Source organism: Mus pahari, chromosome 1, assembly GCF_900095145.1.
Source record: "Mus pahari chromosome 1, PAHARI_EIJ_v1.1, whole genome shotgun sequence".
NCBI classification, from domain to species: domain Eukaryota; kingdom Metazoa; phylum Chordata; class Mammalia; order Rodentia; family Muridae; genus Mus; species Mus pahari.
In genome coordinates, this window is record NC_034590.1 from 38,166,633 (window position 1) to 38,190,001 (window position 23,369).

At 50.3% G+C, this 23,369-nt stretch overlaps 1 protein-coding gene across 2 annotated transcripts in view; it reads right to left on the minus strand.

Moving 5' to 3' along the window:
* The window catches only part of Lrrk1 (leucine rich repeat kinase 1), a 131,913-nt gene that overhangs the window by 14,801 nt on the left and 93,743 nt on the right, over positions 1–23,369 (minus strand). For both annotated transcript variants that reach the window (XM_021205384.1, XM_029540805.1), the window contains exons 13-26: positions 21,755–21,884; positions 21,064–21,176; positions 20,442–20,656; positions 17,950–18,114; positions 17,174–17,346; positions 16,060–16,180; positions 15,527–15,686; positions 13,922–14,198; positions 11,736–11,907; positions 8,634–8,797; positions 8,087–8,226; positions 5,829–6,078; positions 5,182–5,348; positions 1,296–1,493 (exon numbers count right to left, since the gene is read on the minus strand). In XM_021205384.1, the coding sequence (XP_021061043.1) occupies positions 1,296–1,493; positions 5,182–5,348; positions 5,829–6,078; positions 8,087–8,226; positions 8,634–8,797; positions 11,736–11,907; positions 13,922–14,198; positions 15,527–15,686; positions 16,060–16,180; positions 17,174–17,346; positions 17,950–18,114; positions 20,442–20,656; positions 21,064–21,176; positions 21,755–21,884 (2,445 nt within the window). The remainder of the gene's footprint in view (positions 1–1,295; positions 1,494–5,181; positions 5,349–5,828; positions 6,079–8,086; positions 8,227–8,633; positions 8,798–11,735; positions 11,908–13,921; positions 14,199–15,526; positions 15,687–16,059; positions 16,181–17,173; positions 17,347–17,949; positions 18,115–20,441; positions 20,657–21,063; positions 21,177–21,754; positions 21,885–23,369) is intronic.

A 23,369-nucleotide genomic window follows, 5' to 3' on the forward strand; every position in this document is an offset into this window, starting at 1 on the left:
CTCACGGAAGGAAGTGAGGCCATGGGGACACGCCTTTGAAGGAGTCAATAGAACTCTAACTCACCCCCCCCCAACATCCTAGTTGACATGACATGGCTAATCTTTCCTGTCATGTGACCCCATCATAAAGTACCACAAACCACAGGCCCAAAGAACAAGGGCAACTGATGATGACCTGAAATCTCTGAAGCAGTGAGTCAGAACAAACCTTCCCTTCTCGTAAGCTGTTTGTCTCTGGCATTTTGTCACAGTGACAGAGAAAAGTTACTGTGACACAGCGACTAACACATCCCCTACCACTCTAAATGTCCCCGATACATTCTTGCTCTTCTTCATGCCAGAGATGACAGAGAACAGCTTTAAGTGAAGTCGTATGCCTTTAGGAGAGAAATGCTCATTCGTAGGGATCCTTTTAGGCCGTGTGTGGGGCTGCATGTGTTTTCATAAAAGGATTCAAGGCCCCAGCACTCATCCGAGGCCAACCTCGTCCTTCGGTCGAGTGTAGACTAAAGCTATAGACACTGCATAAATCCTTTCCATTTTCACTGAGGTTGAGAAGTAACTGGTTTAATAACTGTCCTTTCTTAGAGAAGGCAGCCAGCCCCCTACTTCTGGCATCCGTTTGGGGATGGTTGGGTAATTCCTTCAGAATTCCCTTTAAGTTTATTTGAGCAGAAGGGATCCTAAGCGCCACCTTAACTGGTGCCCAGTGTGTAGATGTGGTTACAGGAGGATTTAGAGATGCAGCTGGGATTTAAGGTACCAGCTGCTGTCTCTTCAAGGGCTAATGGTGCTGTCTCACCGAAGGCTCTGTGTCTTCCCAGTTGGGGCTCTTTTCTTTTCCTCTTCTTTTAAGACTTGAGATTTGCTTTTTGTTTGTTTGTTTTGTTTTGTTTTTGTTTTTGTTTGTTTTTCGAGACAGGGTTTCTCTGTGGAGCCCTGGCTGTCCTGGAACTTACTCTATAGACCAGGCTGGCCTCGAACTCAGAAATCTGCCTGCCTCTGCCTCCCAAGTGCTGGATTAAAGACGTGCACCATTTGCTTCTGTCTGACCCCAAAGTGGGCTACCTCACGATGCCCTGTCCCATGTTTGGAGTTGGCAAGACCCTTGGCTCAACGAAACCGTCTACAGCTTTGTTTTTTGTTTGTTTGTTTGTTTGTTTTTTTGTTTTGTTTTTTTGAGCAAGAGAGCCATGTGAGATAAGAGAAAGGCCCTGTCCTGCACTAGGGCCCTGCTGGCCTCCCAGGAGTAGGCTGCGGGCACGGCCCCTTAGAATGCTCTCAGAGTGTGGTACCTTTGGCATTCTCAGACAGCACAGTGTTGAGGCTGCCCAGCGGGGCCAGCTCCAGGGCGAAGCAGAGTGGGTGGATACTGATGCCGATGAGCGACACGATGCAGGGATGCTGCAAGGCATGCAGCATGCTGGCCTCCTGACGGAAATCTGAGAAGTTCTTCATGGCATCCATAGCTCTCAGGTGCCGCAGCATGGTGTCTGCAGGACAAAGCAAGGCCATCAGGTAACTGGGAGGAACAACAGGTGCAGGTCACGGCCTCCCCGCTGGACCTAAGGCGAGGTAGACCCAGGTCTAGGCCGAGTAGGCTGTTTCTAAGGGTCACGGGACACAGAGGGCCTGCCATACTTAGCTCTGCACAACCGAGATTTGGGTCAGGTAAGATGGATTTGTATTTTAAAGTACACACTGCATGAAGGATTATGATTCTGATGCCCAGAATCTGGACTTAAAGGCTGGCATTGTGGAGCTGAGACCAAGACAGGATAGAAAGTCAGGAAAAACTAAGGGGATGGCAGAAGGGAAGAAACTCCTTACCCAGCATCTGATTGCCTCCCCTCTGACTGGGAACCGAAAACCATCACCACTACTGATAGACCTACCCAGAGTGCCCTCGGGGCTGCCAGACCCTTCCCTGAGCTGCACTTGTAAGAGGAGTGCTCAAGTCAAGAAAAGACAGATGGAGAGAGACCTTAGAGTCCACCTATCTCAGTATCCTCTCTCCACGCCAGCCCTCAACAACTACCCAGTAAAACCTGGCAATTTCCTTGTCAAGAGGGAGAGTCTTTAAGATGGGGGAAATAGGTGAGCTAGATCATAGTTTTGCACTTAATTTTTAAACTTTACTTGATTTTTGAGCCTGGGCATTAATTTCAGCTACAAAATCACACACACACACACACACACACACACACACACACACACACACACCTGCACACATGCATTCACGCACACATGCACATATACACTCTAAGGAACCTAAGCGCTGACTCTCCTGAGTGGCCACGCCCACGTCGTAGGCCGGTGCTATTATCCTTTCTTTAAAGATATCTCTTTTTCCCTCTGATGGCCTCTGCTTACATCCACAAGGTGCACCATCTCTGTCACTCTAAAGAGACAACTTTGCTAACTGTGCTTCACTGTGACTCGTCCTGAAATTATCTTCTGTGCTTTGTTCAAGGACCCCAAAGGGAGGTCCTCGGGCTACTGCAGTTGAGTCGAGTCTTCCAGCTGCAAATGACAACACGGAGTCTCTTCCTTTCTCAAGAGCTAATGTGGCCTTGTTATTTGTGACAGTTTCTGGGCCCTCCCTGAGTTCCCCCAGGCTCCCTCAAGGGAGGACTGCCATGGGGCTCCAACCTCGTGGCTTAGAGAACACCCTTACAGTTCTCACCATAGCTGCCACTCGCTCGGAGGTACCGCTGACCTTATTTCATCTGTACCCTCTTACCATGTTCAAAACCTGGCCCAGGCACCATTTGGAATGCGATTAGTCTCCTTCCCCTCAACCCTCAGGGTCACCGAAGGTTACCTCATTCCTAACCAAGTAGCCAGGACTAGTAAAGGTGAAAACCACCATCACTATCATCAGCCAGCAAGACCTCTGTCCATGGCTGCTGGCCTGTGCTGTTCCCATGAGAGGAGAAAGGTCTACAGCAGGGATGAGTGATTTCCAGCCATGCCGCCACTTCTTCCAGCACCCTTGACAGTCGTGCATCTCACGCTGGATGGCCTGCAGGAGACTCTGGAGGCTCAGGACAGCACCCCTGGCTGTGGCCAGTCTACACAGGATCTGTCTCTGAAGCCACCAGGCAGGGTAGAGCCAAGTCCTGACTGTTTTGGTTCCCATTTCTATTCCTTTCTCGCAGATTTTAAAGTCGGGGGTCTGTTGCCTTAGTGACAGGCTCACAGGTTGTGCAAGGCCTTGAGTGCACTGGCCATTCGGCTGCTAAGGGAAAGGTCCATTCTCACATTGGCTCTTTAACCCATTACATTTTTATTTTTTATTGCAGGGTGGATAAGATTCTGATCTCCACCCCAGTTAGTGAGTACGCTGTCTTCTCTCAGGCCAGCAAGGTCACCTCTGCTGCGTGCAGGCTTCCTGAGCCCACGGGCTGCTTCCACTTCCTAGGCAGACCTGCGTGGAGCCCTGGAAGGAGCCTGCTGTAACCTCTGTAGACTAATTCATGACCTTTGTGGGGTTGGCTCCTCCCTGGTCAGCTCTTGCTTGACTTTGGGTCAACGCATATGCACTGGATGCTCCGTTAGTCAAGTCACTCAGCTGGGACTCAAGGTTCCCTCGTTAACCACAGTCCCAGGTGCTGTTGGTCACCACCGTGGAGGGTATTTTCTAACGGGCACTGCTGGGTACGAAGCGCCATTGAATTCTAATAGCCTGTGTTAAGTCCAGGATTTCCGGGGGACTTTATCAGGCTGAGGTTTGTCAACCAAGTCTGTTGGATCAGTGCAGAAACCAATATTCTCCGCAACGAACTGCAAATTCGTTTCTTTCTTTCCGGTTTCTAGGATTCTAATTTTTCTACCAAAGCACATACATTGACTTGGTGATCACAGTGGGAGCTATCCTGAACAAGGGGCAGTTACGCCGGCTGGAGCGAGGAGGCCTGGGCTGAGCGCTATGGTTAGACCGTGTCTCCCCTCGCCCCCTCAGTGCTCATGTGTGGAAAACTTAAGGTAGCCATGCCAAGGGGTGGGCATGTTAGAAAAGGAAGTATAGCCCCCTCTGGGCCTCTGGCTCCCCCCTCTCTCACTCTTTGCCTTCTGGGATGATATAGTATAGAGATCCCCCAGCACTAAGCTCTGGGCTCTCTCACATACTACAACCTTGAGCCAAGCAACTTCGATTGTTTATCAATTCCCCAGCATGGGATATTCTGTGGTAGCAACAGAAATGGATTAACGGGAGCACTGAAGACCTCTCTCACTGGAAGGGGGTCTTGGACTGTATTTGCTATGCAGGTCTGAGTGTGCTGCCTCCTGGCTTTCTTGGTGGGGTGTAGGGTGTGGATGGGGGGGGTAGTGGGGAGGGAACATCCCAAATATCTCTTTACAGAGTTTGCCTCATTCTCTTGTCTTTCATTATGCAGCTTTCTGCTTGCACAGGACATGACTGAAGGAGCCCTGCAGATGAGGAGTCGGCCTGATATCAGACTGTAGAGAGCATCTCTTGTAGTGAGTGGAAGCATCACCTGCCAGTTAAAAAAGCCTATGGCCAATGAGAAAAGGCAGGGAGTAGGAGGTGAGAGTTCTGGCAGAGAGAGAGAGAGAGAGAGAGAGAGAGAGAGAGAGAGAGAGAGAGAGAGAGAGAGAGAGAGAGAGAGAGAGAGAAAGAAAGAAAATCTGGGAAATAGTCAGATCTGCGAGATTCACCCCAGAACACTTAAGGAGGGGTAACTAACTTAGACTAGAATAAACTCACTTATTGAGATATGAGCTATGCAGGGAACAGAGCCAAAGCTATTGGCCTAAGTATTTACTCATATATAAGAAGTCATTGTTTCTGGGAACAAAGTGGAAAGGTGGGAAACCACGAGGTTCCAGGCGGTTCCACTTCAGATTACCCATCCGTGTGTGCCAGGCCTCTGGCAGGCACAAAGCAGACCTAGGAGGAGTGGTCTCTGCTAACACACTCTTCTGCCTAGACAGGTAGCGATATTAAGGCCCCACTTGGCTTGGAGCTCCATCTTGTACTCACCAACCTGCCAGGCCAGACACAAAGGAGAGCTGCGCCAACTACATCAGCCCCCAAATCCTCCTCCCTTCCTGCCCCACGTGCACGCGACCTCTGTCCTCCCTAAGGTAGCCTGGAGGTCAGACACAAGAGTGCTCATGTATCCGAAGAAAAAGTGCTGGCTATGGCCCTGTTACCTGCTGGGGCATTAGCAGAATTCTTGAACTTCTTGATATGGAACCTCTTCACAGCCACAGGCTGGCCCTGGTACCGGGCCTGGTAGATGACTGTGCCACTGCCACCTTGGCCCAGAATGCTGTTCTCACCCTCCGTGTGCTCCAGCTTGCTGTTCTCCAGGAAGAGCCTACAGTACACACAGTGAAGGGGTTAGCCTCCAACCTCGGGCAGGGCGTGTCCTGGACTCGGTTGCTAGTTTTCCCTCTGCGGGAATAACAGTTCCAAGCCACTTGTGTGGTTGGATTGAAGTAGGCTAACCCTGGATCTATCACATGCCAGGGGTCAACCTGTACAGCCTATGCCATCTCAGTCTCCTGCTCTGTATGGTGAATGCATCACAGGGACACAGAAAGGAGCGCCAGCCCACAGAGGAGCGGAGAGAGAAGGTGTCCCTGTTGCTTTGTGAGCCAAGTGCAGCAGGGCCTGCCGAGGACTCCAGTGGAAAGCCATTGGTCTAGTTACCTTCAGGAAGCTTGGGATGGGGGGAATCTAAGTCACCTGAGACTTAGGGAGGAATGGTTGGTACAGTTACTGTCTGTCACCCCATGAACTGGTAGGAGAGGCGCACAGCCTGCCTCCCTGTCCTGGGAGGGACCCTGGGGCATACCTGGCTGGGAAGTCAGTCATGAACAGCTCTGGTACAAGCTCCTGAAGTGGAACTGGGAGGTCTGGGTGTCTGGGGCAGGAGATGAAGTCCCGTTCGATGGCTGTGAGCACACAGTCCTCCATATCGAAGTACTGCACGCTCTCTGACCTCTCGTTTGGATCTGCGTGCTGGGCCCAGGATGCTTCACAGACAGGGCAGGGCACGTACTGCTCCATCAGCGGGGTCCCGTCACTTTCTGTGGCTGTCAGGGCTAAATGGGGACAGAGGAGGCAGTTCCTGTGAACCGGCCGTGGATGTTCTGAGCAGTACCCTAGAACTCTGAGCTTGGCTGGCTTTTCTATCAGAGGTTCTGTCTGCTCCTACCTGGGCCCAGGAGAGCCAGAAATCCAGTACTACTCTGGGGTGACTTATTGCTTTGGTTTTGATTTTAAGGCAGGGTTTGGCTCTATAGCCGAGGCTGGTCTCAAACTCAAGATTCTCTGGTCTCAGCTTCCCAAATGCTGGGGTTATAGCATATACCAACTGTCCTTGCCTTCCAGTGACATTTTGGACGGGGAGATTGTTGAGCCCAAAGGACTCACCACAGAGGGGTTACCCCGTGGTCTAGACCCCCGAGTTGCCTGCAGTCATCGGAAGGCTGGCAGAGGAAGGCAAGACGGGAGTGGTGGGGACTTTACCTGAATGGCTGGGGCGGAATCTGAGCTATATAGTCCATTACCCTAACCACAGTTAGTACTAGTTAGAAACGGAGGGAAGTTAGATGCAGGGGATAATGAATACAAAAGATCATGGGAAAGCTGGACACTTGATGTGGGTTCCCCTACTAGGATATACATCTTTTCTGTGTCCCTCTCATCAGTGGGTACTAAGAAACACTCATGAAAGCACCCTGGGCCGGGCAGTGACCTGCTATGTACAGGACAGTCTGGACCCCTAGATGTCCCGGGCGCACCTGACATCCACACTTGGCTGCTGGCTCTCGGGCATCTCGTCTCAAAGGCTTGCTTGGCTGAGTTTCTTCTCTCTCAGATGACTGGCTTACCTGCCAAATCCCTAGGTCCTACTGGGGCGGGGCACAGGCTGGTAGGGAGCTACTAAGAGGCTGGAGTTGACACAGGGCTTGGGAGCCCCATTCGCTGGCCAAGAGCCCTCTAGTCACCCTGACTCACACCCTGGCTGTTTTCTCTGAGAACTCCCTTCCAAAAGCCACTGTACATGTCGGTCACTCTGAAGCAATATGCAAGAGAGCCGGACTCTGTGTCTGCAATATGTATCCAGTGGCATCCTTAAGCACCTTCCCATTGTCCTCCTGGGATGTAAGGCTCTGGGGCAGGTGAGTAGACCAGTTCATAGAGGCCTGTGTGACGGACAAGCCATCCAAAATCCCTCCTCTCCTCTGGTTTCCAGAGACTGCAAAGAGGAGTAGTAGTCCCTCAGCGGGCTCCTCCCCTCAGCGGGCTCCTCCCCTCAGCGGGCTCCTCCCCTCAGCGGGCTCCTCCCCTCAGCGGGCTCCTCCCCTCAGCGGGCTCCTCCCCACAGCTGCCTTCCTGCTGCTTGCTGCTCCAAAGCCACCCCCACCCTCTCTACCCCGCCCCCACCCCACTACTCTGCTGTCTGCTCTCTGTCCACCCCAGTAGCAAAACAGAGGCCCCCAGGGGGTTCGCTTCAAACAGTATTTTCTTTGGGTCAGTTGTCAGTAGGGAAATGGATTCAAAGAGTCTGAGAAAGGCTGTGTGGGTGACTTGCTCTTCACCAGGACCCGGTAGGGGCACACTGGGAAGGAGGAACTGGCACTGCAGCTCTGCCCTCCTCTCTCACTGACGGTACACCAGGGACAGACCTCCTCAACTTACATAGAACATGTATGAATCACACTAACAATGTCATTGGGCCACGTGTGGGACCCAGAGACATCCCTCCCATATATTGTAGGCGCCCAGGAGACCTAACTAGTTCTGTCTTGTGACACATACCCTCTGTCACACTTACTCCCACAGGACCTCCTGTCCTAACCTGGAGCAGGACTCTCAGCAAAAGACTGAATCCTGGTTCGCGTTCTCTAAGAGGCAGCCATATATAGCCATATACATATATGACATCATATATGTGTATATGTGTATGTATATGTGTGTATGTATATATGCATGTCACATGCATAGATATATATGATATACACATATTAACACACACATATACACACATACATACATACGTTTATGTAAGCATGATCAAAGGCTGGTTCCAGAATATTCTCTTACCGGGGAACCACTGGTCGATCAGGGAGTTGACATGGTCTGTGATAAAAGCCATTGCTGAGAAGTCCCTCATTTCTGACTGGCAGATGATTTTAATTCCTCCGCTCTTTTTCTTTTTCCAGTTCACGTCTGAGGATTCCACACTGTAACCCGGAAGTGAAAAGGAGCCCAGTGTCAGGAACCTGGGGCGATTCCCCGGGGACCCTCAGGGTCGGTGTGCCCTGCAGGATGTTGGGGTGGCTTGTCGTGTTTATATACCTGTTTTATGATCTAACTTGTCCTTGTCCCTACTCCCCCAACTGGAGTGAACTGAAACCCTGGACTGAGGCTTCCCTCAGTCTATCCTGAAGAAGGAGTTGGGGAGGGTAGGAAGACGGGGCCAGGGGGACATTACCTGGGAAAGTCTCTATTTCTAGCAAGCTACTGTGATAAGCCTTCCTCAGGAGGAGAACTCTGGACTCCAAGTGGGAAAGGCACTAAGTCAGGACTCTCACGGGACCGCTGCTTGGCTACCGTGCTGACCTAGCAGGGGGCTCCCCAGTGTTCCCACCTGAGGTAGCCCCCATCGAACGTGACCAGCAGCCCTTCCTGCCAGTAGATGGTCTGATTTCTTCGCACTCTGAATGTGCTGCAGCGGTTTCTCTGGTTCCCTGTAAAACTGTAAATGGTGACTTTCCGGTTCCTGCTTTTCGTATTCTTCTTGTTTTCAAAAAGCTGAAAGACGAGAGAGAAAGGGCCCTGTTTAAGAATTCTGGGCTCCTCGTTGGCCTTGGGCAGAGCTCTGAGCAGGCCGACCCGGCCCCATCTTGATAAATCGCTGCGTCTTTCCCACCCGTGCCTCCCACGCCTGCAGCTCCCCCCCACCCCCCACCCCCGCTGCCAAGTCAAAAAGGCCACATGGAGTGGAAGGGTCTCCAGGGTAGCCTGGGAACAGACTCTCCTAGTGATTACAAATAGGCCGTCCCCTCAAGACTTCCCTCCCTGACTTCAAAAGTGAACATTTACATTAGATAATGTGGACAGGACAGAAAAATATAGTGTGTGTTGGGGGGAGGAATAAGCAACCAACAATTTAACAATTTAACACCCAGCAGGAAGGTACGAGTAGGTGTGAGTGTCTGGGAGTGTTCTTATTACATACATATATGTAAAAAACAAAACAAAACAAAACAATAAAAAAAACCCCAATGATTCGGATTGTGTATCTCATTCTGCAAGCGCTTGGGCTTGGGGACATAGCTCAGTGGTACATGCTTGCCCACTATGCTCCAGGCTCTAGCAGGCAACAAGGTATACTTTGAAAACGTCGTGGTTCCCAGGCCATTGAAAACACTTAAAATTCATTCCCCTAAGGCTATGATAGTGATTTCTTGAACCTTTCCTTTCTGCTAGGTCGGACCTTCTGGTCCCTTGAACATAGAGTGCCGCACACACGAGAAGCACGTGCCCATGTCTCTGGTTCCGGAGTAGGTTGAGCAGTGGGATGCCTGGTCTAGGGTCTGGCAGTTTTAAGGTTCTGGATGCATAGGGAGGTTTGAAAAGGAAGAGACTATTGTCACATCCACTGCCCACTGGGGCTGGGCTTCTTGGCTGGGCTCTTTGTTGGTGTGACAGATCAACAAATAGAGACTTGCTGGGCGAATCTGCATGTCTTTGATGAATCCGAGGCTGAACTTTTCTCCCTTCTCTTCCTGAATTTTAACAGGATTTCATTCTGTATGGATTACTCAGCCTGACCTGCTGTTGGTAATCCCACCCAGCCCCCCTCTCCCCACCCCACCCCCTTGAGCTCAACCTCCCACGATGTGTGTGTGTGGGGGGGGGCATAGTGACCTCCCACTTAGAACACAGCAGGACATGGTTCAAATGGAGGGCAGAAGACAGAGAGAACCCTAGGAGAGGCAGCGGCCAGCACACACTCTGTTAGACAGTGAACCATTTTGACATCATAACGAGACAACCCCCCTCAAGCCTCTGCCATCTCGACACAGGCTGCTGCGACGGTCTTGATTGATTTTCAGCCTCTTATGTTTATTTTTCTTCCCAGAAAATGGGACGATCAAAGACCATCTTTACTGGGCCAAGACGTTATAGTTCAATAATGGCATTCTAATTGGAGGCTGGCAAAAGCAAACTCAAGCAGAGATCGGTGTCAAAAAGATTCAACACTTCAACAGTCTGAGTGCATGCCAGGGACTCACAAACCGTAGTGTGTGGCACAAGCCCCTGGCTGTGCTGTCAACAACATAGGAGGACTCCTTCCTGAAGTTCCCGAGGTGGTAAATCTGCAGCTGGGGCTTGACAGTGAGCATCTCTCACAGGATCTCAGGTGAGGTCAATGTTGCTGATCTGTGAACCCCACTTTGAGAACTACTGCTCTAGGTAAACATTACTTCTGTATGAGTGTCTTGCATGAAATTACTATTGACTGACAGCTTGGCCCCTTCTCCGTAACTCTAGCTGGACCCACAGAACACAGCCTTGGTCTGGTTCTTCTTTGTCAAAGCAAGTTTTTTGTTTTTTGTTTGTTTGTTTTGTTTTTTTCCCAACAGTGGTTCCAAGCTTGGCTGCAGAGTGGTGTCACCAGGGAGCTTTACAAAGCCCGAGTGATGCAGGCTGGGCATGGGATGCACATCTAACTCCAATCCGTAGATTCTCCAGTGAGATGGCTTAGTACAGATGCTCGCTGCTGAGCTTGACAACCTGAGTTCCATCCCTGGGGCTACAAGATGAATGGGGAGAACCCACTCCTGTAAGTTGTCCTTACAACGGCACTTACATATGGGTGCTTACAGCCAAGCATTTACATTTGGGTGATCCGGGAAGGGCTGTGTCAGTTATGGGTTCCTCTTGGGTGAATCAAAGTGTATACCCAGTATTGGTATTCTGTCTGGACTCCACCCCCACAGTTACCTGGCAACAGCCAGGTAGGCTGGCCCACTGTACAAGGGGCTGCTTGCCCCCTCCTCCCTCTTACTCCTGCTTCCAGCTTGCTTCTCTCTTGCCCTCTTGGGCTCTTTTCTCCCCCTTCCCTTCCCCCCTTTCCACATGGCCATGGCCGGCCCCTACTTCTCTACTTTCTCCTCCTCTCTGCCTTTCTCTGCCTCTACTACCCTCTTATCTCCCCCTCCCCATGCCCTGAATAAACTCTATTGTATACTATACTGTCGTGTGGCTGGTCCCTCAGGGGGAAGGGATGCCTTGGCATGGGACCGCTGAGGCACCCCTCCCCCCCATACCTCACCACACCCCCATGGAATCTAATCTTATATCTATTTATCTTTTTATAATCACAACACCCAGGATAGCGAGACCATGAAGTCACGGTGCTGGGACATGATTTTAAACGTTAGTTCTTGGCCCAGTTCATAACTACTGCACCAAAACCACGGTGGCTTCATGGGGGGACCCTGCTTCTGCTAGAACAAGTTCCACAGTGACTTGGAAATGGCTAACATTTGGGACAGTAACTTGAGGAGGGAGTAGTCTAAGCAAGATGGGTAAAAATGTGGCATGCCCAGCCAAGGACAATGGATTCATGCTACATTTACTTCCTGACCCTACATCGGTTACATCTCTTCAGGAGGGCAACCTTCAGTCAGGTCTCACTAGCACAGGGGATGTAGTCTCCTCCAACTGAAAGCCATGCTACCTGCAGGTCCATCTCAGCCAAGCTGATCAGCATCCGGGCTATGAACCGTTGCCAGAAGCCAACAGGCACGAAGCTCATCTTAAACACCCGCTGGATGGTGTTAGCCATTGGGTGCCGCATGCTGTGGGTGTCCAGCCCAGGTTTGGATGGAAGGAGGTGTGGCAGGAGGTAGCTGAAACACATAAGGGGAGAGACTGATTATCATGGCCTGAGATCTGCCACAGGACCCTGGTCCCTAAAGAGGCTGAACCGTGGGAAGGTATTGGCTGACCAGGTACAGCTTGCCAGAGGCCCTCCCTATGGAGTTCAAGACACTAGAGCGAGGTGGAGGGAAGATGTAAAGGCATAAAAATGCCAGAGGCAGCAAATTGAAGTTGCTTCTCAGAAAACTGGATTGTGGTTGTGAAATCACTGAACATCGACTTGGGTTGGTGGAGGAAAGCCGAATACAGCTGCAGAGCTCTGAGGACAACCCAGATACTGGGGTCAGGGTAACTGCGGCTGGTCCTCGAAGCTGTTTGTTGTCCTTGGCTAATTAAAACAACACAACTGCCTTAAAGCTGAGAACCCGGAGACTTCACACAAAACACATGTTTTATGGGATCGCAAGCACACATGGTCATGATTAAAACCTTGCATCACTGTGTGACCTAGGTGTGTGCTTGTCCACTGTCATTTTACAGAGCTGACAGCTGGGAAGCCCCTCCCTACAAATGCATCTGGAACGTGACATCCACTATGTGCTGTGAGCTGTGAGCTGAGGGGGCAGGCACAGGGTATCCTGGAGATGCAGCAGCTGGGTTCTTTTCTCTTTTTAAAATGATGATGATGATGATGATGATGATGATGATGCGTGTAGCTGTTTTGCCTGCATCTATCTCTGTATGCCATGTGTATAGGGTCCATGGAGACCAGGAAATGTCCTAACTGCATTCTAAAACTTATCCTTATACTCACAGATCAGTGTGGCTCTCACCACTCATCAGGGAAGCTCTTTCTGCAGTGGACAGAGACCATTATCATAACTGGTCAAACGGCAGAGACAACGGATTGTAGGCTGCCCAGCTGCAAATGATCCACCTACAACACCTCCTCCTGTACCTAAGGCTCAGGGGACACCGAAGAAGGAGCAGAAATATTCTAAACAAGCTACAGGACCAGAAAGTCTGCCATGAGATTGTGTCTCTTAGAAACCACAGACCTTGAATTCTTTTTTGAGGTTTCTCTCTTTAGGACTCAGCTCATGGCCCTCATACAAAGGGAGCAAGAAGGCCTTGAGGCCCCTCCCAAACCCACACAGCAAAGGATCAAGTAGGGATGTCTCTATGGATGCCCAGATCACACCAAATGGCTTCTAAGGGAGCAACCCAGTTCCCCAGAGGTCTCTAGTGGTATTGTAGGGCTCTGGTGTTGGGGACAGAGGAGCGGTGTGTTCTATGGCAGATATATCACAAAGGACTGTGGACACTAGTTGCTGTCTCATGGCCATACCAGCATCAAACCCAGGAAGTGAATGGCATGAGCCAGGACATCTTCTGGAGACTGGGTAGCTGCTGGAGCTTTGGTCCCCTTGTGCCTCCTCAGCCCAGAAGGGGTCCCACTTCAGGGTTTGGGGCATTGGTAGTTGTGATGTCCAGGAAGATGAGTGCTGACATGGAGTGATGTGGGTGATGTTGGAAAGAGGCATGTGAGAAGACACTACTAAGGATGGGTGTTCTAACACTTAGTGGGACCACAGAAGGCATGTAGATCAGATAGGATGAGTACAAAGACTGAAAAAGTTAACCCAGAAGAAGGTAGAACAAAACGAACCAAGGAACAAACTGAATGCTATAAATATAAAACAAATGAGAAGCTACTGGACTTGAACCCAACTATAAAACTAATCACACTAAATGTAATGAACTAGGTATCCCTATTTAAGCCAGAGATCATTGGGTTAGATAATTCACGGTTGATAAGTAGACTTCTTCCAACTGCCCCCAAGAGTTGCCCATGACACCAGATATGAGATCATCAAAGTGGGGTCCCTGTGTTTACTCTCCTGCTGTCCTACATGGGGCAACTGGACATCCCCAGGAGCTAGTTATCTTGGTGGTGGTAGCCCTGGAAATCTTAGTGAGGCCACCAGTATCCTCAGACCCCATTCCTTCCTTCCTTCAGAAAACCCTGGGCTGTGGGCTTACCTGTCATTGGCAACAGGGAGGGCAATCTCGAACTTGGCAAGGAACTGGAAGTATTGCTCCTCAGTCTGCTGTGTGAAGCCGGTTCCCACCAGCAGCATCCTGAGGTCCTCCGCTCGGATCACCCCATTCTTCGCCACCGACCGTGAGCCCTTGATGTTAAAGATCCTCTGCAGGCATTCAGAGAGCCAGATGGGATCCAGGAAGTAGAGGTTCCTTAGGCCATGGCTCGTGTCTGGAAAGTGCAGCAGGGTCCCAGTTTCTATGAGGAAGCTGATGGCTGCAGAGAGGGAGGTAGGAAGCTGTGTCAGAACCACATAGGGACCAAAGGGGACTCTAGAAGAAACCAATACTTCTGGCATGCCAGGCCCATGATGAAATTTACTCATGATCCTCCTAAAGCAACCCGTGAGGTGCTTCCACAGTTTTGTGTAGGCACTTGCAGAGCTGTGTGAAAAGTGTGGGTGGTCCTGTGTACATGTTCCCACCTGAGCTCTTATCCCGTGAGTGTCCCTTCTATGGTCTATTGATTGCCATGTTATCTGGGATAATTTTGCTGTCTAAAATGCCCTTTCAAAACAGGACTAAAAGGTTGTCTAGTGTTTCTACGTATAAGACTGTGATTTACAGAGGAAATATGTCATTAGATAAACAGTGTTGAGGCAGAAACTATATAAAGGCCACTACATGACCTAATAATTCAGCAATACCTGTTAAATAGTTAAATAAGGTATATGTGTATCTTGTTAATTTGATACAATCCAGAATCACCTAGAAGAGTTGCAATTGAGGAATGACCTAGATCAGTTTGGCCCATGGGCTTGTCTGCGCGAGACTGCCTTATTAATTGATATAGCCCATTGTGGGTAGCACCATTCCCTAGACAGGGAATCCTAAATAGTATAAAAAAGAAGAAAGCTAGCAAGAAACTGAGCAATCAGCCAGCAGGAGTTCATTTGTTTCTCTTTCCTCTTGACTTTGGATGTGATGTGATGAACTTCCAGGATTTCTGCTTTGACTTATTCTCAGTGATGGATTGGAACTTAGAATTGTAAGCCAAGTCAACCCTCTCCTCCTCTAAGTTGCTGTGGTCAGGGTATTTTATCACAACAAATGAAAGGAAACCAGAACAGAGGCATATGTGAAACAAGGTTATTGATGCCAGTGTGACCAGAAGCAGGCAAGAACCTAACCTTATCTTCCTCCAGGTCTGTATCTGCCAACGCAGAAGCCATAGTGACATTTTAGATGCTAACTACCATCAACAATAAGGACTGGTTGTAATTGTTTAGCCTGGACCAAAGTCCTGTGACCAGTTTGATTTGTGCCTGTTGTGCATCCTCTGCAGAACAGTTGCCATGTTCTCTGTCCAAGGGAAAAGGGGCAGGTGTAGGGATGGTGGGGGTGGGGTAGCAAGGAGGGAGGCAGCATGTGGGCAGGCAGACTCCAGGAGGTGTTGAGTGCTGTCATGTAAACCTGCTAGCCTGCTGTGCTGAGGGTCCAGGTAGAGATGTGATGTACAGGACCCTCACAGGTATCTCACCCTTCCGTCCGCCAGCCTTCCTGTCCCCCATATCGATGCTGCCTGGGTACCCACTCCTGGCCTACCAGACTGCAGGTCCTCATAGTCTTTGATGTCATTGCCAGGTGTCTGCTCCACCAGCTGCTCCAGCTGCCTGTCCGTCAGATACTGTACTTGGTCGCCCAGACTCCGGCGCTGTTGCTCAGCCAGCACAGCCTCCTGTAGGCTTATGTAGCTCCTGGGGATCTGGGTGCAGGTGGGGGTCAAAGATGGGCCTCTTAGGTGCCAAGGGTGTGTGCTGCCTGCATCAACACTCCCCACCATCGTCCCCACTATATGGTCTTAGGTCCAGAGGACGTGCCTTTACAGCATTAGAACTGCAGACACGTCTCTTGAGCATGGCTTTGCTCCACCTCGGTTGGGGACAAGCACACAGGGTAACGGCAGATCTAGTGATCCCAGTGGCTATTGTGATAGCCAAGGATCCTTCCCTGTCTCCACCTGGAACTACTGACCTTTAGACACACCCACGTGCCGTATAGCAAAACGGGGACGGAAGTGTGGCTCCCAAGACTGGAAAGTAGGAGCCTCTAACCTGACGGGATGCGGAGACACTCACCAGCCTGCCGGCGAGTTTTTGACAGCCGATAGTGCTACCCACGTCCTTCATGTTGCACGTGACATGGAAGATCAGTTGCCGAAGCCCCTCCTGCCCTTCCAGATTCTTGCAGGAGATCTCACTGTATGTGCAAACACTGGGGCTTAATCAACAGACTGCCTCTTTGCTTCGGGGGCACATAGCATCTCTGTTTCCCTGGAGATTTGTCCCAAATGGCGACAAACCTCAAGAAGTCATTGAAAGAGAAAATAGGAAGGAAGGCTCTGGAGGCCTTTCTCTGTGCACAGCCCCATGTTGGATGTCCTACACCATGCTGCTTTGGTCTGTGTTCCCAATCGGCTGAATTCACAGGGGAAGAGGAAGGCCCAGAGGTACTGGGCCTCCCAAGGGTGCCAGCTTAGAAAGAATCATTTTTGTTAAAGCTGTGACTATGAACCAGCCAGCACTCCTGTTATTAAAGACCCTTCCAAGTCTTTCTTGGGGGCATACCAGGGGTCCCCCCAAATCCTGGTGCTGCGTTCTGACTGACAGGCCATCCTGACCTGTGTACAGCAGCACTCATGCCATCCCACCCAGAGCGAGGGAATCCTAGAGTAGCTGCAGCCACCCACGTTGAGTCTGCTCAGGGATTCTCCCTCCCGTTGCTGAGCCTCAGATTCACAGCCTGAGCATCATATCCCTGGCAACATGGTGGCTACTGACGAGAGGTTAATTGAGTGACACACCCGGGGTGGCTAGTCTCCTCAGCACCAGCCCACCCTGCCTCACACCCGGCCGCTGCTTTCAGACTCAGCAGCTGCTCTCAGATCTAGTGAGCAGATTCAACGCAAGGACTGGGATGCTGGTCCCTGGGATGCTGGTCTGTGATCAGTGATCTGAAAGTGCTGTGGATGGTGCTCAGGTTCATGTGTCTTTGTTTCATGGGAACTGTGTGCTCTTGGCACTGGCCCTTAAAGGAGGAGAGGGCCCAGGAAGGAAAGAAGGACAGTTATGGAGACGCTGTCTCTCTAATCATCTAACGGGCCATCCTCTGCTCAGGGTGTCATTCTCTCATGGCTCATTCCCATGACAGATTCCAGGCAGGATGGGAACGAGAGAGGTAGGCAATACTCACTGCAAGTGTTTGAAAGTGATGTCCGGGAAGCCCGTAGCCCTGGAGCCCGACGGCGAGCGGCAGAGCGCCAGCACGTAGGCACGCAGTGTTGCTATTCTCTCCACACGGAACTTAGCTTCGATTAGGTCCAGGTGTGTCCCGACCACCAGCACAACGGCATTTGGGGCCTTGGCCTGTAACAGGTAACAGAACCCCACAGCTAAGCCTTGTATCTTTTCCCCAAGTAAAGAATGGAAAACAGTTTCCTCAATGAGCAAGTGTGCCAACCTTGGAGGCTAGTGGTCCATGCTCGGCCACCATCTTGCAGACTCTAACATTGTGGGTCCATTATGAACTGAGGGGCATGAACTCTTAGGAACTGATCTGCTCCAGTCAATGGTGCTGTGTTTAGCCCATGGAGAGGGATGCCTGGTCCTTATGCTTACCCGAGGGAGAGGCCTGTGTCTGGCCATTGGCATCTTCACCATGAGAGGGAGTGCTGCCTGCCTTGCACGCACAGGGTTATTGAGTTTAAGGTTAATAAGAAAATGACAAGCACACTGGGCTCTTGAGCCCTGGAGGCCGCTGATTCTCAGTGGGAATATCAATCAAGAACCAAGGTTATCTTATTCTCCCCACAGTTGGAAGACATCGGGCCCTCTGGGGGAGCCCTTCAACAAGAAGAGTGTCTTTTCCTTATGTGGTCCCTTTTATCATAACCCACACAACGCTTCAGACCACAGAACCGTGGCATGCTGGGACATGAGCACTAGAGGGCAAAGGAGGTGGCTCCTCACCTCGATGTTGAGCAGCCAGAACTGGAGGTTGGCCACAGCTTCCTCTCCCAGTGCCAGGTTCCAGACCACCACATATAGCGCCTTGTCTGTGAAGAAGCACTGATTGACCGTGGCCATGCTGGCCGGGCCCCCGATGTCCCAGACGTTGAACTCTACGGACTCAACCTACTTGAGCAACAAGGCACAGAAGGGGGCATTTGAGTGACCAAGGGGGGGCAAGGAAACCACAATACAATGTACAACTTGGAATGCATCTGGAAAAGACATGGCCATGGAAAAATTACAGACCACAGTGTGTCTTGGGAATTAACAATCCTGGCCAGGGAAACCTGCCCAGAGGCACAAAGGTAGATGTCCGAGGGCTTCTATTTGAAGCTAACAGAGCAGGGGATCTGAGGAGATCATGGCCTGTTATGTTGGTTGTCTTAGGCTCCCCACAGTTGGAAGGCATCTGGTTGCAGGAACCTCACCCCCTCCCCAGCTCTGACATCATGGCTCCCACCCTCTGTGCAAGGGCCAGATGGAGGAGGCGTCTCCCCCCCCCCCCCGAACTCATGTAGGTCAAAGGTTAGAGCCCACCAACGAGGATGGGAAACCCCCAAGACGAGAGAATCCTACGACAGGAACTGGGCTGCCTGGAAGGCTGTGTAAATGGTTTCTCCATCACTGCATGAGCTCAGAGCTGGCGGAGAAACCTAGGCCGCAGTTAGCCATAGCCAGGCGTCATTTCCACAAGGCAGCACTTTGGCTTCCAAGACATAGACAGCATGCTGACCTGGTTTTGTATAAAGATGAAAGCAGACAGCTGTTCTCGGCCAGCTAAAGGTCAGCCGCACAGAGGGGGATGGGCCTCCAGGCTCACAAAAGCAGCAACAACTTTAAAGTGAAGGCGGGGGTTTCATGCCATCCACCCCTCAAGCCTGGGCGCCCAATCACTGAAGAACAGCTGGGAGCAAAAGTGACTGAGTCACTGTCAAAACAGCAAAGCCCAGGGGGTTGTAGAAGATTCTGGTTATTGTAGAGAACTTTCAGACGTGAGTCAGCTAGTCACTCTCTGTCTGCTCCAAGTGCGCCTGGTATCCATTATCTCGACGTTCTGAACCCAGCAGGCAGGACCCTGTTCTTATTTTTACTCTGGGTGCTGGGGATTGAACTCATGGCCTTGCACATGCTAAGCACAGGCTATCCCACTGACCTGAACTCCTGGTTCCAAGGGCCCCATTCTAAAGAGGACCAGCTCCGAGTCTGTTAGCTTATACCTTCAGCCTAAAAGCTCCATTTCTCAAACTGGATTTCCCTGATTCGCCATGGGACAAACTCTGCAATCAAACATACCTCTCCTTGTACCGGGTTTGGAGAAGAAAGCCATGCTCCTGCCGGACACAGCTTCTCTGCCTTCTAACCTGCAAACCTCTCTGTGCCCTGGATCCCAGAGTTGCCACGAGAAGGCAGAAACACATATAAAATGGTAAGGATGGCACCGTCTGCTCTCTGTGTGTTCTTTGGTTGGAACACTGCTACAGTTTGAATTTGAAATGCCTGCTGGGGGTTTCTGTTTTGAACACTTGGTCCCTCGCTAGTGAGGTCTCAGGAAGTTCTAGGGACCTAAGACATACATAGAGGAAGTAGGTTGCTAAAGGCGGGTCCTCGGGAGTATATTATCTTGGCCACTTCCTGCCACTGCCTGCTTCCTGACCCTCATGATGTGAACAGCTGTCCTCATCACACACTTCAACTGTTGTCACGATGTCTTGCTCAACACAAGGGGCTAAGTGACTGTGGACTGAATCTTCTGGGACTGTGAGCCAAAACACACGTGCTCTCCTTTAAGTCATTCCTGAGAGGTATTTTGTATGTTGGTAACAGCAACAGGACAGTAGCTAACATGAGTGGCATGCCTGAGACCCCACAGGTTCTTCTCAGACTCAAAAGGTTTAAACAAACAAACAAACAAAAAGAGTTTATTTCTACCTGCTTGGTCCTGAGCAGAGACCAGGATGATGGACAGAGAGGGAAGAAATTCATTTTCAACAGGACGTTTAATGGGACTTTTGGAGAGCTTCAACAGAAGCAGGAGTCAGGAAGGGGCATGGGCTCCTGGGGTGCCTTCACCCTCTCCTTTTAAGGGGCTGAGATGCTGAGGTATCTCTCACTGCCTGCCCTGGCACTTTGTTCTTCATTCCAGGGGAGCCCCGCCCTAGCCTGTGTGAGTCTATGTCCCGGAGGCCAGCTTTGAAGCCTGAGCACGTGTTCATTAAAAGCTCCGCAGGGGACTCCAACAGACAGCTGCGGTCAAGAGCCACTGGCCAAGAGCCTTGACTCCATTATGACTGAGAGACAGCAAGGTCATGGAAAGAACAGACTCATCGCCCTTGGCAAGACCTGGTCCGGAGCAGCACAGAACATCTTGGGCCTTGGACTCAGAAGGCCCAGGATCCCCAGGAGAACAGGTCCTTCCCGCCCACAGGGACTGCATGTCCACCATTCTTCACCTTGGCTTTGGAGCCTGCTGGCCTCTGGAGCTCCCACTTGGTGGTCCTGATGGTGGCTTCACTGTGTGCTAGCTGCGGGGCCTTCCCGGTCTGTAAGATCTCCAGGAGCGTGGACTTGCCCTGGCGTGGGGGACCGACCAGGATCATCTTCATCAGCTTACACTTCTCTGCTTTGCGCAGCTGAGCACGCAGGAAAGACAGTGTTGCTTTCGGGCCTGTGAGAAATCAGAGGAGGAAAAAGGACGGCGCCCTAGATGATGTATAAAGGGAATGGGCTCACATTTTTAAGAGGCCAAAATTCCACCCCAAAGGGACAATTTCTATATGTTCCAGGGATCTTAGGGAGGGATGGGATGATAATAACCACTCCAAAACTTAAGTATGAAAGTCAGGACTGAAGGACAACATCCTTACCGCCCTAGTTGGCATACTTTACTACCTAACCACTCTGAACCTTATTACCATGGTAGCTGCTGTGTCAGGGTCAGTTTCACAGCATCTCCCCAAACCGTGAGGCTGGAATTGGGTTCATTCACCCACGGACCCCATTCTTAAAGTCTACCAAGGGAACCTAAGTTATCCTTCTAAGATAGTGAATGGAACCGAGCTGAGGAGGTCCTACCTTCTCTCCTGACCTCTGCAGGCACGTTGCTAATGTTCAGATCTTCAATGTCCAGTTGCCAGAGGTTCCCCAGCTGGCCTAGCTCCGGAGGGAGCTCTCGGAGGCCAGGGTTACTGAAGGGAACAAGTCAGCGTGAGAGAAACGCATACCCAGGCACAGCTCTCCTAAGCCGTCCCAGCCTGTGGTGGCTACTGTCACGCCCCCTTCTAAGCCACATGCCTTAGGCCTTAATTTCAATATTCCATTTAAACACTGAACCCACCACGGCCCCGCATCGTCAGGAATGAAAACATAAGTGCTGTCTTCTGCGGGTCCCCACAGCTTCAGACTGGGTCCCCATCCAACACCTACACCCTCTCTCTTAATACTATTAAGATGGCCACTACTTCCTCTTGCTAGATTCTACATTTTCAACCCTAAGGCATGCTGCTTAAGGTCCTGACAGGAAGGACCTGGCCCACCATAAAGTTCAATACCCGAAGGGGTCACGGATGTAGCTGTCTTCCTCACTGTCTGGGAGACAGACAAGCCAAGCAGCAAGCTATGGCTAGTCATCTTCCTCCCTCCACCTTCCATACCCAGTCTGGAATCCCTGCTATCGCTTCTCGGATGGACTTTCTGCCTGGTCCCTCTTGACGAAAGGGAAGACTTCTGCCTCAGAGGGTTGCTCCTGCCCTCCACACCAACTTACTTGCCCAAGTAGAGCTCTGAGAGGTTCTTTAGCAGGCAGACCGATGGGGGAACGGCATCAAGATGGTTGTCATTCAGACAAAGGACTTCCAAAGATTCACTTAGGAAAGCTGGGAATTCCAGCATGGAGGCTGCCAAGAAAAGTCAAGAGAGACCACCATGCTTCCCCACGGTTCTAGGAGACTGGAGTGTGGAGGTGCTGTACAAATGGCTGTAATGTCTGGAGAACATGTTGGGAAACCTACAATGCTCATCTCCAGACTCCCAGTGTATGCACATGTGACAAAGACGTAAAGATGGTGACACTCAGTGACAAACTGCTTGCAATAACACAGACGTGAGAGAGTGACGCATGCTTTGTTGCTACATGTCCACAGGGGATTTGCTAAACACTTACAAAGTACAGTGAAGGTCACATGTATGCATGTAACATGATGGTTTCTGAGAAATTGGAAAAGCCTGCTGCAGAACCATGTCCCTAAAAAAGCTTAATGTTGTGACAGAAAATGTCTGCAGATATGCACACATGTATTACCCCAGCCCATGAATGTTATGTGCATGTATGCACATATATACATACACATACATACATATATACAAACATACATACATAAAAGCATTCATGTTACATAAACTCTTAGTTACGTTTAGAGAAAGAATTTACTAGAAGGCCAACTACTCATTTTGTTTTAAAATATATAGCAGTACCCTTGTACTAATCAACAAGCTAATCAACAAAGAAAAATATTAGCTGCCAAGGTTTTTTTTTTGTTGGTTTGTTTGCTTTTTGTTCTTTAACATTGCTTAAGATGTTACTCCTTGAGAGACCAGCCAACTCTTTAGTATTCAAGCAAGTTCATTCATGAGGCTAATGCTGAGATTACCACTAAGCTCACGTCACACTTGCTGTTTCCACAGCACCTGAGCCTTTGTGTAGAGAAAGAATGTCACACAGAGCTCATGCTACATCCACCCCAGGAGTGACTCACATTACAGGTTTGGAAACCTGGAAGCAGTCCTGAGGCAAAGAGTTTCAAGGAAACTCAGCCTCCTGGAACCTTGCATTCTAATAGCTAGGAATGCCCCAGATTTGTCCCTGCAATGTCATGGAGGGTCCTGCATGCTTTCTTACAGTATTTTACTGGATAAGAGTTAGAAATCTCAGAGCAAGTTTAGTAAAGCATACTTTTAGAATCTTCATTACAGCCAAGTTACTTTCATATGCAAGTCTTTACCAAGGCCTAGGAAATAGGGGGGTTGTGGTATTGTATTATTCATGAGAAGGTCTGCTAGAGCAGAACCCCCTGGTGCTAGCTCTCACAAGGAGTAGCACAAATTGTGACTAGGGTGTGAAATCCTTACCTGTCTTTAGCTGACCCTAGGCAGAGCTACTTTATCTTTACTGTAAACATTACCTGGCTCCTGTAAGTCCTTTTGAAATCATTCCTCTGTTTTGTGTCAGATAACCTCAATGTACTTTGCCTGCTGTAACATCCTACCCCTTTGTTTTCTGTATTATATAAGACTGGTGTTCACTTTGTGAAATTACATTCAGATTCTACACGCTCTCTCATGTTGGTCTGTTTGTCAGTCCGCTGAATCCATGTCCACCTGCC